This window comes from Colletotrichum graminicola, assembly GCF_000149035.1.
Source record: "Colletotrichum graminicola M1.001 genomic scaffold supercont1.3, whole genome shotgun sequence".
NCBI classification, from domain to species: Eukaryota; Fungi; Ascomycota; class Sordariomycetes; order Glomerellales; family Glomerellaceae; genus Colletotrichum; species Colletotrichum graminicola.
Genome location: NW_007361007.1, coordinates 1,079,209 through 1,092,837, shown reverse-complemented (window position 1 = coordinate 1,092,837; position 13,629 = coordinate 1,079,209). Strand labels below are relative to the sequence as shown.

The window sequence follows — 13,629 nt, the reverse complement described above, 5'->3', positions numbered from 1 at the left end:
TGTCGCAATAAAATGTCAAAGCATCGCACCAAACAAACATCAATTATCTCGACCTCCGCTTCCCGTGTACTTGCGAAAGTCCTACTCCTGTACACCTATTTCGTGAGTCGTGGGTGCCCGGTGAAATCGTGGCCATGGTTCAACGATGCCGAGGACGCTCAGGCCCGGAACTTCTTCCGCCCCTCAACTAGGCCCACAGATGCCTTAGTGACGGCGATCCAGTCAGGGGAAAACTGCAGAGCCTCATCGAACGCCGGGATGGTCCCCAGGACGTTGGCATCGCTCCATTGGCATGCGATCGTGCCACTCAGTTCAGCCGACTTTCGAACGCGCAGATCCTCGTGAACGGCCCCGGCGTCAGAATCACTGGATTTGGCTAAAACGCCAGCTGGCACGGCCTTGGTTTTGATTGGTTCGACGTCGACTACCCAGGGGATTGACGCGTCTCTGCGCCAAAGGGTAAGCATTCGCACGCCTTGTTCGGTGGGTCGGCTGAAGATGGGGTCTATTCCAGCGCTGCCGCGGACATTGAACGACACCGGTGTGTCAAAGGCCAAATTGCAAACCTTCGACTCTGCCGCATCAATCCCGAACTCTAATTTGCTGCTCGAGTCCGAACGGCTAATGTTGACAGTCACGAGATTCGCGTATCTGCCCTTTGACACATTGGCAGGGAGGGCGTGGGTGAATTGGGGCAGATTTGGCATCACAGCCGCACCGTTGTATCGACAATCAGATGTCAACCCATAGCCAGGTGTACAGTTGACGGGCTGGCCCGCTCCAGAGGGGAGCTCTGCAATCATCTTCCGCGTGTACTTCTCAAGGCCGGTAATGGAGATGACCGATGTATTCGCGTCCAAGTCAAGAGTCTGTTGGAACCTAACCTTCAGACGATTTTCTGCGGAGAAGGGGAAAGCGACCAGGTTATAGATGAGAGTAACGAAGAAGACCAAAAGCAGGAACAGGGGGAGATAAAAGCTAGCCCTGTGGATGAAGGGCGTGGCAGGCAGAAGAATGATGATGCTAAACGCAGCGATTGCCGCGTATACTAGTATTGGGTCGTTGCCATCGGCGGCGGCCGAGTGGATCGCCGAGACGATGAAGAGGGCAATTTGAAGGAAAACAGTGATAGTGATTGGGGCAAGCAGAAGGAGCTGGAAAAACCAGGTCCATGACGGAAGATTGGCTGACCACTGCTGCTCGTGGTCATAAGGCTGCTGTTCCGTTTCCTTGTTCTCTTCTTCGTCAGGGGTTCTCATGATGGCTGAGAGCGAGCGTCTGTAGGTCGTAGCAAATGTCGTGCGGATGGTACCGTTGTTTCCATTCCCGTTCTCGCCACTCCTAAGAGGTGTAGTCTCTGTCGGCTCCTCTGCGACATCGTCTTCCACATGAGAATGACGGGATGATATCAGCGCATCCGAGTTGGGGACCTCGGATATGTTATCCCTAGTTTGCTGATCGTTGTGGGCGTTCCGCGCAAACTCCTGTTTGCTGGGAAGCGCGAAAAGGTCGCAGAGACTGATGAGTGCCGAAACGAAGACGGCGGAATGGAAGAATGCGAAGGGATAGCCCGAAGCTATCTTGAATCTGTCGGCAGCGGCAGTGACCGCAACAAGGATGACCCAGCTGATGACGAACAACCAGATGTGGGCGTACCCGCGCTGGAGGGCACTCGGCCTGACAACGCTGGCGCCCTTGGCGATCGTCCAGAAGACAAGGAAAAATAGAGACAGAGTCATTGCCCATCTGTTGTCACGAATCAGTACATTGTCAGCACACAGAGCGGGGAAAACGTCATGACTTACACCGCGTAGGGGCTGCTGTAGATGATGTGAGGATTGACCCGTCTAATCAAAAAGGCCGAGAGAACCGTGATTGAGGCCGAAAGGACCAAAGCAAAGGGGAACCGGAAGAAGCCCTTCCAGCCTCCGACAGACACGGGTTCATCATCCTCATCGGCCGTGACCTTGCGTGAGAAGAAATAGTACTTGTCTTTCCTGGAGAGAATGTAGGTGACCAGAGCCAGAACCAGCGGAGAGACGATGAGAAGAGTCAACGTCCAGGCAAACAGGCCACGGAGCTCTAGGATGGCGAAGCCCGTTCCGAACATATCGAACCACACGCCGTCTGTGCCGGAGCCGCTCGCCACCTTCTTCTTGTCTCCGTCATTTCTGCTACCGCTGAAATAGCCAGTGGTGTGCTGGAGGTTGTCGACGGCCGCCAAACTGTTGGACAACATGTGCCACAAGCTTTCCTGCGACGCGTGGCGGGTGTCGTCCTGGTTCGTATGGTATCGTGCTCGAGGGCGATAGAATGCAATGTCCAGGCCGCGCTGGCCATAGGATTCAGTCCATACCTTATAGTCTGTCTCACTTCTGATGGCACCGAGCTTGAATCCGTCTGCCGCGACGACAGAGCCAAAGGGGTGAGGCGCGCCTTCATAACCCTTGGTGACCTCCAGGTCCGTCGTTCGGAAAAGAATGGCACGTCCGCCGGCGCCAGCGCCCTCGAGGTTCACGAACGAGGTGGTGAAGTAGTAAAGAGGGCTGTAGTGGTAGACTTTGGCTCCATACAGACCGTCTTCTTCGCCGTTGTTGAGCAGCAGCACGATTCCACGCATGGGCTGATGGCCAGGGCTGGTATAATGGTTGAGGATCTGCAGGATACTCACGCAACCCATGCCATCATCAGTGGCCCCGTAACCAGAAGATACACTGTCGGTTCGTTAGTGGCCAAAGGCTTACGGGCTGAGAAAAAACATACGAGTCGTAGTGGGCATTGACGAGAACACCACCCTGGCCAATCTTTCGGGGATCGCGCTTGCCATTCCACCATTCGCCGTCTTCATCCAACGTGCCGCGAATGTAGACCAACTTGTTCGTGCCCTCAAAGTAGGTACCATAGGCGCCAGCCTGATTAAAAGAGCCCGATGTGCCAAGATAGGTGGTGTTGGATATTGTGTCGTCAAAGATGGTAACTGCAGGTCCCTTTGAATCGCGGCGTTGCACGTCTCGTTTCGCAGGGGCGGGCGCATCACTGGGAGAATGCTTGGTTAGCAGTCATGCTCCATGAGGTAGCCATGCACGGCAAACACCTACTAAGCTTCCTGGGGCCAAATGACGCCGCCAGCATCCTTCTCTTTAGTGTACTCAACCTTGTTGCGAACCAGGATCTCCTCGATCCGCTTCATAAAGTACGCGCCCACCTCATCGTTGGCACGGCTGTTGTAAGGGTGGTACTTCCTGGTGATGTGCGTCAAGTCGTGCCAGGCCTCGGTTACGTTGAGCTGTGGATAAGGATTCTTGCTGCTGCTAGGGACAGCCGGGACAGACTCGTGTATCCATACGAGGGGGATCAGGAAAGCCGCGTAGACGACGATCAGCCAGAAAGTAACGGGGCCCGTCGTGAACCCAAAAGGGTTCTTGACAGCCATTGCGGCCGAGTGCTACGGTAGGCGGTCGTGTGAGTGTAGCGGCCCAGAGTGTCGTCCGTCACTGGGTTGACGTTATTGGTTTGTTGTTCAGGGATCGCGACGTTGAGGTCGATTAGACCCTGAGGAAGACTGCAGAAATAGACAGCTACGAGTCTCAGTGCTTAGTCGCCGAGTGTGGTGGCGGAGATGGCCGGGGTTCAGCTCAGCGGAGGGGTGTGCAGAGGGTGGATTGGGGGGCGTCCCTCAGAAGCTCAGATAAGGTCGGGTAGTGAATGCTTGGTACTGATAAGGGATAGATAGGTAGATACTCTGTACAAGCTTTGGCCCGGAGACTGTTTAAGACTCCCACAGCAGAAGATGAACATGGGCGGTTCGCGGAAGAAAGGAGCGAGTTCGGCGGCGGAGTCGGGGGAAGGGCAACAAGGTTGTGCTGACGAGCGACAGAGAAAGAGAGAGGGTGAGAGAGAGAAAGAGAAAGAGAAAGGAGAGGAGATGGGATGAAGAAGGTGCAAGGCGTCATGTCATGCCAGATCTGGGATAGAATCAATGCTCCTTCCTGGCCGAGGATGATGCGCGCGCGACAAGGTGGCCCAAGCTTCTCGTCTACCTACACTGCGGAGTACCCCACAACACAACCTGCACAGCCTACACAGCCAGCACGAAGAATGTCATCGATAGGGGAACTAATTGGTCTCACCACTCGACTCGCCAGTTCTATTCGACTTTGGATCCGTTAATTAGACATGAGGCTGCAAATCTCTGGCAAACCTCCTCATTGCTGCTGTTGCTGCTACTGCTGCTGCTGCTGCTGCTGCTGACGCCGCCACTCAGAACTAGGCAGCTGACCATGGCACCAATCCGCCCCCTTTGGACTCGGATCCGACTTCGAGAGGTGCACCATTCCGAGCTCCATACGTAGATGGGGGGGGTTACGATCAGCTTCACGTGGCACACGCTGAAATCAACATGAGAATATGATAAACTTCTTGCTACGTATAATGCACAAAGAAAGCCTATGGATTAGTGACCACTCAGTTCCCCGTCTATCATACAATTTGTTCGAGTTTGTGTGCTGTTTCTGGGTCTGTTTCCAAGTGAAGCGACACCCGGACGCGCCCTCATCAGCCCTGCAAACAGTTCCGGAATGCAAACGCTATATCGCACGTAGGTAGGTAGGTAGGTACGAACACTTGTCCAACCCGGGAAGTCATGAAATGAATCCTTGGTTGTTAGTTGATCGTTAGTCTTCAACCTGTTCGGGCGAAAGCATCTCTTCAAAATCCACGTTAGTCCCTAGGCCGTCCACTCAAGTCCTAGAATCCAGATCAGGCACCAGGAGGGGGAGGTGGGGGAGGCAGGTCGCTGGGAGGAGGAGGAGGTGCGTTGTCCGAGGGAGGCGGCGGCGGTGCACCGCCGGCGTATTGCTGGATGAGTGCGTTGATACCACCAGCCAGGCCCGGAGGAGCTCCGAGACCAGGAGCACCTGGTGGAGGAGGCGGGATGCTCGGAGGTGCCGCCATGCCGGGCGGCGCACCGTACCCGGGGTAGCCGCCGTAGGCGGCATAGCCGTTCTGAGTTCCGGGAGGCTGATGCCAAGGGGCAGCACCCGGAGCAGCGGGCGCGGCTGCCTGGCCACCATAGCCTTGGCCGCCACCATAGTAGTTGTCACCACCAGCCTGCTCATCGCGGCGGTTGCGGTCGCGAGCCCACGGAGCGGCACCACCGCCGCCGCCGCCACCACCACCACCGTCGCGGTCGCGATCATCGCGCGAGTCGTTGTTACGACTGCGCCAGGGAGCCGGACCGCCGGTAGGGCCGCGCTGCCAGGGCCTCGCTTCGCCGCCACCGCCGCCACCGCCGCCGGCGCCGCCAGCACCAGGGCCGTTGCTGTAGGAACCAGGACCGGCTTCGATGCGTGCGGGTGCAGCACCGCTGGATGAACCACCACCGAGTTCTTGCATAAGTTGCTGTGGCTGGGTTAGCGTTGTGTCATGGTGACAAAATGTGTTGAAGTTACATACCTCGTACTCGCGGTCGACGGCGTCTCCGCTTCCAATGCGGCCGGCAGGACCTCTACCACTTCCGGGACCGTCGTTGCGCCAGCTAGCACCCTTCTGTCGGTCGGGGCAATCTCTGGCCATGTGTCCAGCGTTGCCACAGACACGGCAGATGATGCTGGCAGTGTAGTTTTGCCGCTCGGGGCAGTCGTACTTGCGATGGCCGATCTGACCGCAGTTCTGGCAGGCCTGGTTTTCATCATCGCGGAGGGTACCGTTGAGGGCAGCGAGCTCACGGAGCTGGTTACGCTTGAGCTCGTTCTGGCCTTCGGGTATGGAAGCAGCCTGGTGAGAGCCAAAGTTAGCAGTTGTAGGTGCAGGCGTCGTGGGGGAGGGGATACGTACCGTCTCAATGATATTGTGGATGAGCTTCTTGGCCTTGTTGACCTTTTCTTCCGTCTCCGCCATGATAAGGCAGTGAAGGTCTTCCTCCTGGTTGCTAGCGTGAGCTGCGTCCGACCGCCCCTTTCCTTCCTTGACGGAGCCCTTGCCACGAATGGCAATCTTGGCACCGGATTCTGACTCCATCTTCTTCAGGGTGTTGCCACGGGGTCCGATAAGTAAGCCAACTTTACGAGGAGAGCTAAGCGTTAGTACATGTATCAAGATGGTGAAGCAATTATGACGGTCCCGATCTCCAAACAAGGCCAGGTCTGACAAGACACCTGGAGGATGCATGACAAGCTTGGCCAGAGTCCAGGCAGGGGAACAAGGGAAACAAGAATTTTGGTTAGGAGGGTTAGAGGGTTAGCAATCATACTGAAGTTAATCTCTGGATAATCGTTAACAGGCACGTAGACCTTCTCTTGGGTCTTGGTGGGCCTGCGGTAGTCCTGTGGCGGGTGGTAGTTAGGGATGGTCTTCATGGCCTTCTCGATGAGCTTGTGACGCTCGTCTTCGAGGCGCTTGCGGTAGCGGTATTCGCGGGTGTTGATACGGCGACCATGGTTGTCGTACTGCGGAGGAGGAGAGGGGGATCTGGAGGAAGAGGGGATGGTCAGTAAAGGCATTGCGCGAAGCTGGAAAGGGGAGCGGGCATACCTGTCTCCATCCGCGGGGACGACGTCGTCAATACGAAGCTTCTGGCTGATTTCCGTGATGCGGAGATGGAGGGTGTAGGCCTCCAACTGCTCGCCGGTCATGTTTGCCGTGATGGCAGTCGTCAACCCCATCAATCCCGCAGCCTTGTTCTCCGACGCGTCGCCCCAACGGTTTCGCTTCTTCCTGCGACGAGGGCCATCGGCATCGGTACCTAGACACACGCAAAGTCAGTATCTGATGGGCGCTGGTGAGTAACACAAGCGAGAGTAGACTTACGAGGCTCAGGGCTACGACCACGCTTCAACTCGCCATTGCCGTTGCTGTCGGGGGGGTCATCTTGGGGGTACTCCTCATCATCGCCACCGAAACGGCGCTTGCCCAGCGGGATGTTGTTGGAGCCCGTGATTCCCTGGCTTCTCCACGACATGTTGACTGTTGCGCAATGGCTATCAAGATGTCGGTATGGAGCGGATGGAGTGTGATGACGATTTCGTGTTCGCGATGAAGGAGGGAATGGACTTTTATATGGGACTGGCAAGTTTAGGTAGAGCTGCGGAGGTACAGAGAACAGTCAGTACTGAACACAGAACATTGGCCTCAAGCTTTTTCGGTGCCGATTGCCACCAGCTGGTGAGTTCCGGGGCAGTGCCCACCACGTGACGCAAAACGGTAAAGTCAGCACCAACAATTCAGGCTTCCAGGCTTTTTTTTTTTTTTTCCTACACGGCGAAAAAAGGAATTGCACGCAAAGGAGAAAAAAGGGACTTGATTAATCGACAAGTGGAAGAGAAATACGCCCTACTGGCAAAAGATGTGATCAGTGGGAGGCTTGAACTCCCGGCCTTGGCATTACACAACATTTCAGGTGAAATATTAGTACCACGCTCTAACCAACTGAGCTAACCGACCTGAACCGTCCTGTTCGAAGTTGAAGATAAGATCGCTATCCATATCTATCCATCTTCATCTTAAATGCATAATTCAGATGACATGTTCCAGCCAACCTGTTTCTTGCCATCATCTCAACGCAATGGTTGCGGCAAAGTGCCAGATAAACTCGTCATATCACAATCAAGAGAGTTTCAGTGCTTTAACTTTGTTTATCAATCTCATGATGGACCTTTGTCTCTGATACTGAGCTACCCAGTGTGGCCTCTCATTTCTTCGCCGCATCCTCCTGCATGCCCTTGAGGATCCACGCGGATGCAGCCTTAGCTTTCGCATCCAGCTCCTCATCACTCATGCTGTAATGGTCCAGAGCGGTGTGGCGAGTGGGAATGTGACGGCCCTGTTCGAAGCCAGGTCGCTCGGCAAGCTTCCACAGCCAAGCCTTGAGCGCGGGGAATTCTTCCAGGTCGATGCCCGCCCACTTGCTGGCCGCGACCCAGCCCCAGCAGGCAATGTCGGCAATGGTCACACGGTCGCCGACGAGGTAGCCGTGGGTGTTGGTCTTGATCTGGGTGTCCATCGTGCGGTACAGGCGGCGCGTCTCGTTGACATAACGGTCGATGCCGTACTGGATCTTCTCCGGGGCGTAGCCTGTTGGTGTCAGTCAGAATGCCGTTATTCATGGGCACGGCAAGCGGTCTTCTCACGCTTGAAGTGGTTGGCTTGTCTACAAATCTGTCAGCATCCTTCGTAAGCATCTCGGCTGGTAGGATACCGGTACTCACCCCTGCATGGGGCCCAGGCCACCCATCTGCCAGTGCAGCTGCAGTTCTCGTTAGCGGCACTAATCCCTCAGGGCGTCCAAGTCGGCCGGCCATACCCAGTTGTTCACCTCCCAGTACTCGCGAGAACCGTAGGGGTAAGAAACCTTGTGGTCCTTGTCGTAGCGGTCGATCAAGTACTGCAGAATGCTGCCGGACTCGAAGAGACGGATAGGCTTGCCATCCTCGAACGTATCGGTCAAGGCCGGAATACGTCCATTGGGGTTGATCTCAAGGAACCACGGCTCCTGCGGGTCGGTGCATCAGTGTGCGGGCTCAAGCCAGGGTCTGCATGTTGCCGACCAACCTTTTGGGTGTTCTTGGAAATGTCAATGGAGGTGACCTGGTAGTCCAGGCCGAGTTCCTCCAGGAGGATGGACACCTTGATACCGTTGGGGGTGCCGGTGGTGTACAGGTGGATGTCGGTCTTGGTCTTGGCAGCCATGTTGATTATCTGTTTACCTAATTGTGCGAGACGAGAAGTCATCAATCAATGGGGATGGTGGGTGTTGAAGGTTGTCGTCACAGGTTCTGGACAGCTTCACGGAAATGGCAATGGAAATGGAAACCAAGGCCTGCCTCTCTCTAAATACTCATCAGGCAGCTTGGAGCTTGGAGCTTCTTGCCCCATTATATCGACCCCTCACTACATGACCATTTTCCTTAGTAGGTAATAGGTAGGATAGGTGGACATTATCTTATTAATCCGGAAGGGAGGGGGGCCCGCCTGGATGCCCGTGGAAGCTGCGTCTTACTGTGGTTGCTTCCGTTCCGTCAGTGTGACCCTTTGTGCCCCTCCGTCGCACGGCCGTGGCTCTGCGTGTTGCGACGAACAGGACGCGTGGGGCTTTTGCTTAGAAATCCGAAAAGGCATAAAAGTGTCGTCACCTCCCCCACGATCAGATTGCGGGCTGTGGAGCCCCACCCTGTACCTGTACCTAGGTACCTAGGTACCCATTCAATATGAGTGAGGAAGACTCCTAATGGCCTCATCGGCATTTCCGACCACATATGGCCATGATGCTCCTTACGGTTAATTGCCGTAAAGACACGGTATTTGCATCAGCCTCTGACAGCGCTCTGCTGGATCGGCACTATTTGCTCCGACATCATCTACGCCGCCGGCCCGGTGCCGTGTGTAGCCAAGCTTTGTGGCGCCCCGTCCCGTCGGCAAGCATGCCCGTCCCATGTCAAAGCCGGCTTCATATGATGTAATGTGTACGGCATTTTATTGGTGCTTCTCTCGTCATTGCTTCTTGCTTTACGTGACACCTGGCTGTTGAACATGGACGTGACTAAACGTATGCCTACTTGTAAACCGTTTGGCCACTTGGGCGCCCGCCGAGTGTTGTATAAAATAGGCCCAAGTGATACACACGGTCTGGAGAAATTCATAGCATTATTTCTATGGTCACTCATGTCAACTGTCGTAACATCATACAGAATACCATCGCATTTCGTAACCGAATATTCAACACCACAAGTAGCCACCACATGTCATCCACGTTTCATGAAGAAGGAAGAAAGGAATCTACACAAAACAACCACGACATTGGGTACAGGGATGCCGGAATCCTCTCACATATCCCGCATTCTCCGGCTGGCCTCGAGCCAAAGCAACCTGGCCATTGATTCCAGACCCTTATGACTCTGTTTGCAACGGGGCGGTGCGTAGATTCCGGGGTTGCAAGACTGCTGCTCGAACAGCTGTGAGCCGTACGACTCCGGATCAAGCGACGGGTGTTGAGCCAAAAGCCATCATAGAACAGGGGCGACTGTGTCTGCTTAAGGAAGCAAGTTCTGATCGATTCCAAAGTGGACATTCTTCTGGAGCTTCTCCCGCCGGCCCTCGCTACCCCTGTTGCTTCTGCTGCTGCTGGTGCTCCTGCTGCTCCTCCTCCTGATTTAACTCCCGTTGTTACCCCCTGTTGCTGCTACATCTGCTGCATCTGCTGATTATGCTGCTGCCGCTCCTCATGTTGCTCTCGAACCATTTGCTCCGATTCCTTCTTATCGCACGGTCCGCTGTTGCTACCATGCCATCTTTGCCGCGGTTGTTGAATACACGCGGGACGGCGGCGACGAAGACGGTGGACGGGATTGGAGAGCTGGCGGATGAATCGGAGGGGCGTACTCGTCATGGCTCAGTTTGAAGGAAACGCCTAACCCTGGTCGTGTATTAGTTCGTGCGGGTAGGTAGGTAGGTGGGTAGGTATCTGTCGGCAAGCTCACATAGGAAACGATGCTTGCAGATGCACGAGAACTGTCATCGCAAAGTTGGTCTAACCCATACAGCGATGCCATACGGATCTCTCGGCCGAATGCCAAGAATCATGCCTGCCGGCGAAACGACAAGGACATGGGCGAGTAAAAGAGGCCGTTTACATCTTTCTAACAGTTGATACATGTACACATACACGGCCCGGCACCGCACCAGCCCCGCCCCGGCCATCATTCTGCTGCCGTGTCAACCCAGTGCAGATGCTTCCACAGAGCCAAGAAATACATGCAATGAAAAACCTCGAGTCTGACACCGGGACTCTTGTTGTTGCTGAACCAAAAGCTAAACACCTGTCGGCGCCTGCCCAAAAACTCCGTATTTTTTCCGTATTTTGGTGTTTTTTCTCTTCTTTTTTCTGGAATGAGATGAGATATCATAGAGAGTCCTGTCATGCCTTCTATTCTCTGATGCCGATAGGGCTGCCTGCGTCGACAATCAACTGCTCGTCGATCCTCTTATCGGTCTCGCCCCATTCCACCCGCTTCCAGGTGGTGATACGAGCCTCGTTAGTGTCGACCTCGAAAACGCGTATCCGGCGGTGGTATCCGCCGTAGCCTGCGTACCCGCCGAATCCTGCGCCACCGGCGTAGCACATCCAGAGCGCGGGCTTCTTCTCGCTGTCTAGAGAAAGGGAACAGTAGTCGTTTACGTGGTCGCTGTTTTCACGCATCAGTAGAGAGCTTCAAGATTGGCCGAGAGGAATGCAGAGAGGAGAAAACTTACTGGCCGCAGCTGACCATGACGACGCCCTGCTCAACCAGGGCGTCCCGGAAGCCCGAGTTGTAGTTGGGTGCCGTGACACCCTCCTTCCACGAGCCCTTGAGGGCGAGTTCGGCATCTCTGTATTCAGGCAGAGGAATGTGTATAAAGGCGAGGTCCATGTGAACCTTGCTGTACTCCTTGTGCGTCTTTTTGAGGCTGGTGGACGTCTTCTTGAACCAGTCGATTTGGTTCTGTTTGATCCAGTCATAACCGTGGTACCTGCGCTCGTCTGGCGAATATGAGTGAGAATCCAGCATGTATAGTGTCAGTGCCGAGTGGTCCGATTTGCCCCTAGCAAGGACTTCGACGTAGTAGTTGCCGACGCCGTCAATTTCTTCGGGCCCGGCTTTGGCAAGGGAATACGGCAGGGACTCCAAAATCTGCATCTGGGCGGATCGAGGAAGCGACCCCTCATCGTCGTGGTTACCGAAGATTGAAACGTAGGGAATCTTCAATTTGATCAGGATCTGGGCAATCTTGAAGATGGCCTGTCCTTTGTTAGCTTGCGCCCACCCCGTCCCGGCAACTCCAAACTCACCGACTGTGCATCGGGCGCGGTCTCTCCGTTGACCTGGTCTCCACTGAGCACGACCAAGTTAGGCTTCTCCTCGTTGAGGATCTTGCTGACGAAGTCGAGCGTTCTGGTGTCGGCCTCGCACACGCCGCCGTTGTAGCCCTCGGGCATGGCGTCGCGGCACTTTCCCACGCCGGTGCTGAGATGGAGATCGGCGAGTTGGACAATCTTGAAGCGGCCGTTTTCGGGGATGCGCGGTCGCGGCTTATGGGGTTCCTTCTGGCTTCCTCTTCGCAGGGTGATGTGGGTGACGGGGACGTCCTGGTTGGGAGGGAGGAGCAGGGCGGTGCCGGTGATCTCCCATCCTTCGCGGGCCTCGACCGCATCGTCGCCGAAGAGCACGTCGATACCGGTGACGGCCTTTTTAGAGTCGCTGTTCTTCTGGTTGGACGATCGCTTCACCCACAGGCCGTACGGCCGGCTCTCCCACCGCTCGTCCTCCTCGCCCTTCTTTGTCGTCGTCGGGTCGAGCCGTCCGACGGAGAGATCCATGACGACCTTGTCTTCTGGCAGCAGCTCATCTTCCTTCTTGCGTGCGACGTGTACGTATGCGCTCGTGGTCCATGACTTGCCCAGGTAAAGGTCCTTCTCGATGCGGTGCCACTTGTCGGTATCGAGGTTGCACGAGGAGAAGACGTTGAGGGTGGAGCATTTGGTCACTGTGATGTCGGTAAGGATCAGGCCGTGGTGGTGCTGAGGCATGTAGTGGTGCATCGACTTGGGGAGGACTCGGAAGTTGCGGTCGAGGAAGAAGACGACGAGGAAGGTCAGCAGCGTTACCGCGGTGAGCTGAATTATCGTCCGTACCTAGGAAAAGGCATTGTCAGCGGGGCTTCCCAGGCTTGGATAGCGTCGGAGCACATGACTTACTATGCGTCGCGTCATGCTGGGCGACTTTGAGGTTGTCGCAAGGTGGAGGGGAAAGAGGGCGTTCGTAGCGACTCGGGAGGGGGGAAGTAGATGATGGAGGATGTATTTCAAGGGAAGACAGACGAACACGAATACTCGGCTCGGACGAGCCTGATACAAGCTACTGTCTAGGCCATACCATGGCCCGCGGATGGGGTATACAAAAGCGAATAGTTGGTTGATTTGCGAGTGGCGCGGCGTGGGAGAGAGAGCCTTGTTGTCAGCCCGAAAGACAGCTCAACAAGGGCGACAGGGGGGAGGGTTTTGGGAAAGGGGAGCAGAAAAAACAGGCGCGAGAGGATCGTGTCGGCCGATAGGTACATCATACATGGACGTTAGAGGCCCGTTTGAGTGGATCCGCCCTCGGAATCCGGGGTAGCAGCGTTTTCCCTTTTCACAGCACAGAGGTACCAACGAGCGTGTGCTTGCTTGCTTGCTTGTCAGTGGGCCACAAGGGTAGGCAGTACGTAGTTACGATTAGGTTGTCAAGGTTTCATTTGCATCGCAAAACCACAGTACCTAGGATAAGGGGGGATGATGGCTGGAGATATGGAGAGGGGAGGGGGGCGGAAGCGGAGAGCCATCTGGCACGTGCCATATGGACGGCGTGGTATGCTTCGGTGGTTATGGTCTGCCGTCTGCCGCTTTTGCCATTTGCCGTTTGCCGTTTGCCGAGTAGGCTGCATCATGTCGAGTTGACACGGGCCGAGTTGCGACGGCAAAGCGGCCTTAGCGGTAGCCTCAACGTCAATGTCGTATCCATGTCATTGTCGGTCGGCTTCTCTGTTCCATGTCGATTGTGTGCGTGTGTGCCGCCGGCCCGCCGTCAAACGTACCATGTATATATGCTGCCTGCGTAAGTC

The 13,629-nt window shown here is 55.4% G+C and overlaps 4 protein-coding genes and 1 non-coding gene across 5 annotated transcripts; all 5 read right to left on the bottom strand.

Moving 5' to 3' along the window:
- Positions 1 to 158: 158 nt before the first annotated feature.
- On the bottom strand, positions 159 to 3,433 carry GLRG_01223 (peptidase family M28; the record flags this gene model as incomplete). Its single annotated transcript, XM_008091908.1, has 4 exons — positions 159 to 1,746; positions 1,806 to 2,714; positions 2,764 to 3,036; positions 3,099 to 3,433. 4 exons carry the CDS (start codon positions 3,431 to 3,433, stop codon positions 159 to 161), a joined length of 3,105 nt encoding a protein of 1,034 aa, XP_008090099.1.
- Positions 3,434 to 4,758: 1,325 nt separating this feature from the next.
- On the bottom strand, positions 4,759 to 6,958 carry GLRG_01222 (zinc knuckle; the record flags this gene model as incomplete). The annotated part of the gene is made up of 6 exons (XM_008091907.1): positions 4,759 to 5,400; positions 5,455 to 5,775; positions 5,836 to 6,059; positions 6,251 to 6,468; positions 6,532 to 6,742; positions 6,808 to 6,958. The coding sequence occupies 6 exons, from the start codon at positions 6,956 to 6,958 to the stop codon at positions 4,759 to 4,761; spliced, it is 1,767 nt and encodes a 588-aa protein (XP_008090098.1).
- A 387-nt stretch (positions 6,959 to 7,345) lies between these two features.
- Positions 7,346 to 7,440, bottom strand: GLRG_13041. Its single transcript has one exon. It is a non-coding gene; the product is annotated as a tRNA-Ile (tRNA).
- Positions 7,441 to 7,687: 247 nt separating this feature from the next.
- On the bottom strand, positions 7,688 to 8,685 carry GLRG_01221 (glutathione S-transferase domain-containing protein; the record flags this gene model as incomplete). Its single annotated transcript, XM_008091906.1, has 5 exons — positions 7,688 to 8,070; positions 8,127 to 8,146; positions 8,205 to 8,242; positions 8,300 to 8,488; positions 8,548 to 8,685. The coding sequence occupies 5 exons, from the start codon at positions 8,683 to 8,685 to the stop codon at positions 7,688 to 7,690; spliced, it is 768 nt and encodes a 255-aa protein (XP_008090097.1).
- Positions 8,686 to 10,918: 2,233 nt separating this feature from the next.
- GLRG_01220 (calcineurin-like phosphoesterase) lies at positions 10,919 to 12,742 on the bottom strand (the record flags this gene model as incomplete). Its single annotated transcript, XM_008091905.1, has 4 exons — positions 10,919 to 11,177; positions 11,245 to 11,771; positions 11,822 to 12,664; positions 12,728 to 12,742. The coding sequence occupies 4 exons, from the start codon at positions 12,740 to 12,742 to the stop codon at positions 10,919 to 10,921; spliced, it is 1,644 nt and encodes a 547-aa protein (XP_008090096.1).
- Between the last annotated feature and the right edge of the window lie 887 nt (positions 12,743 to 13,629).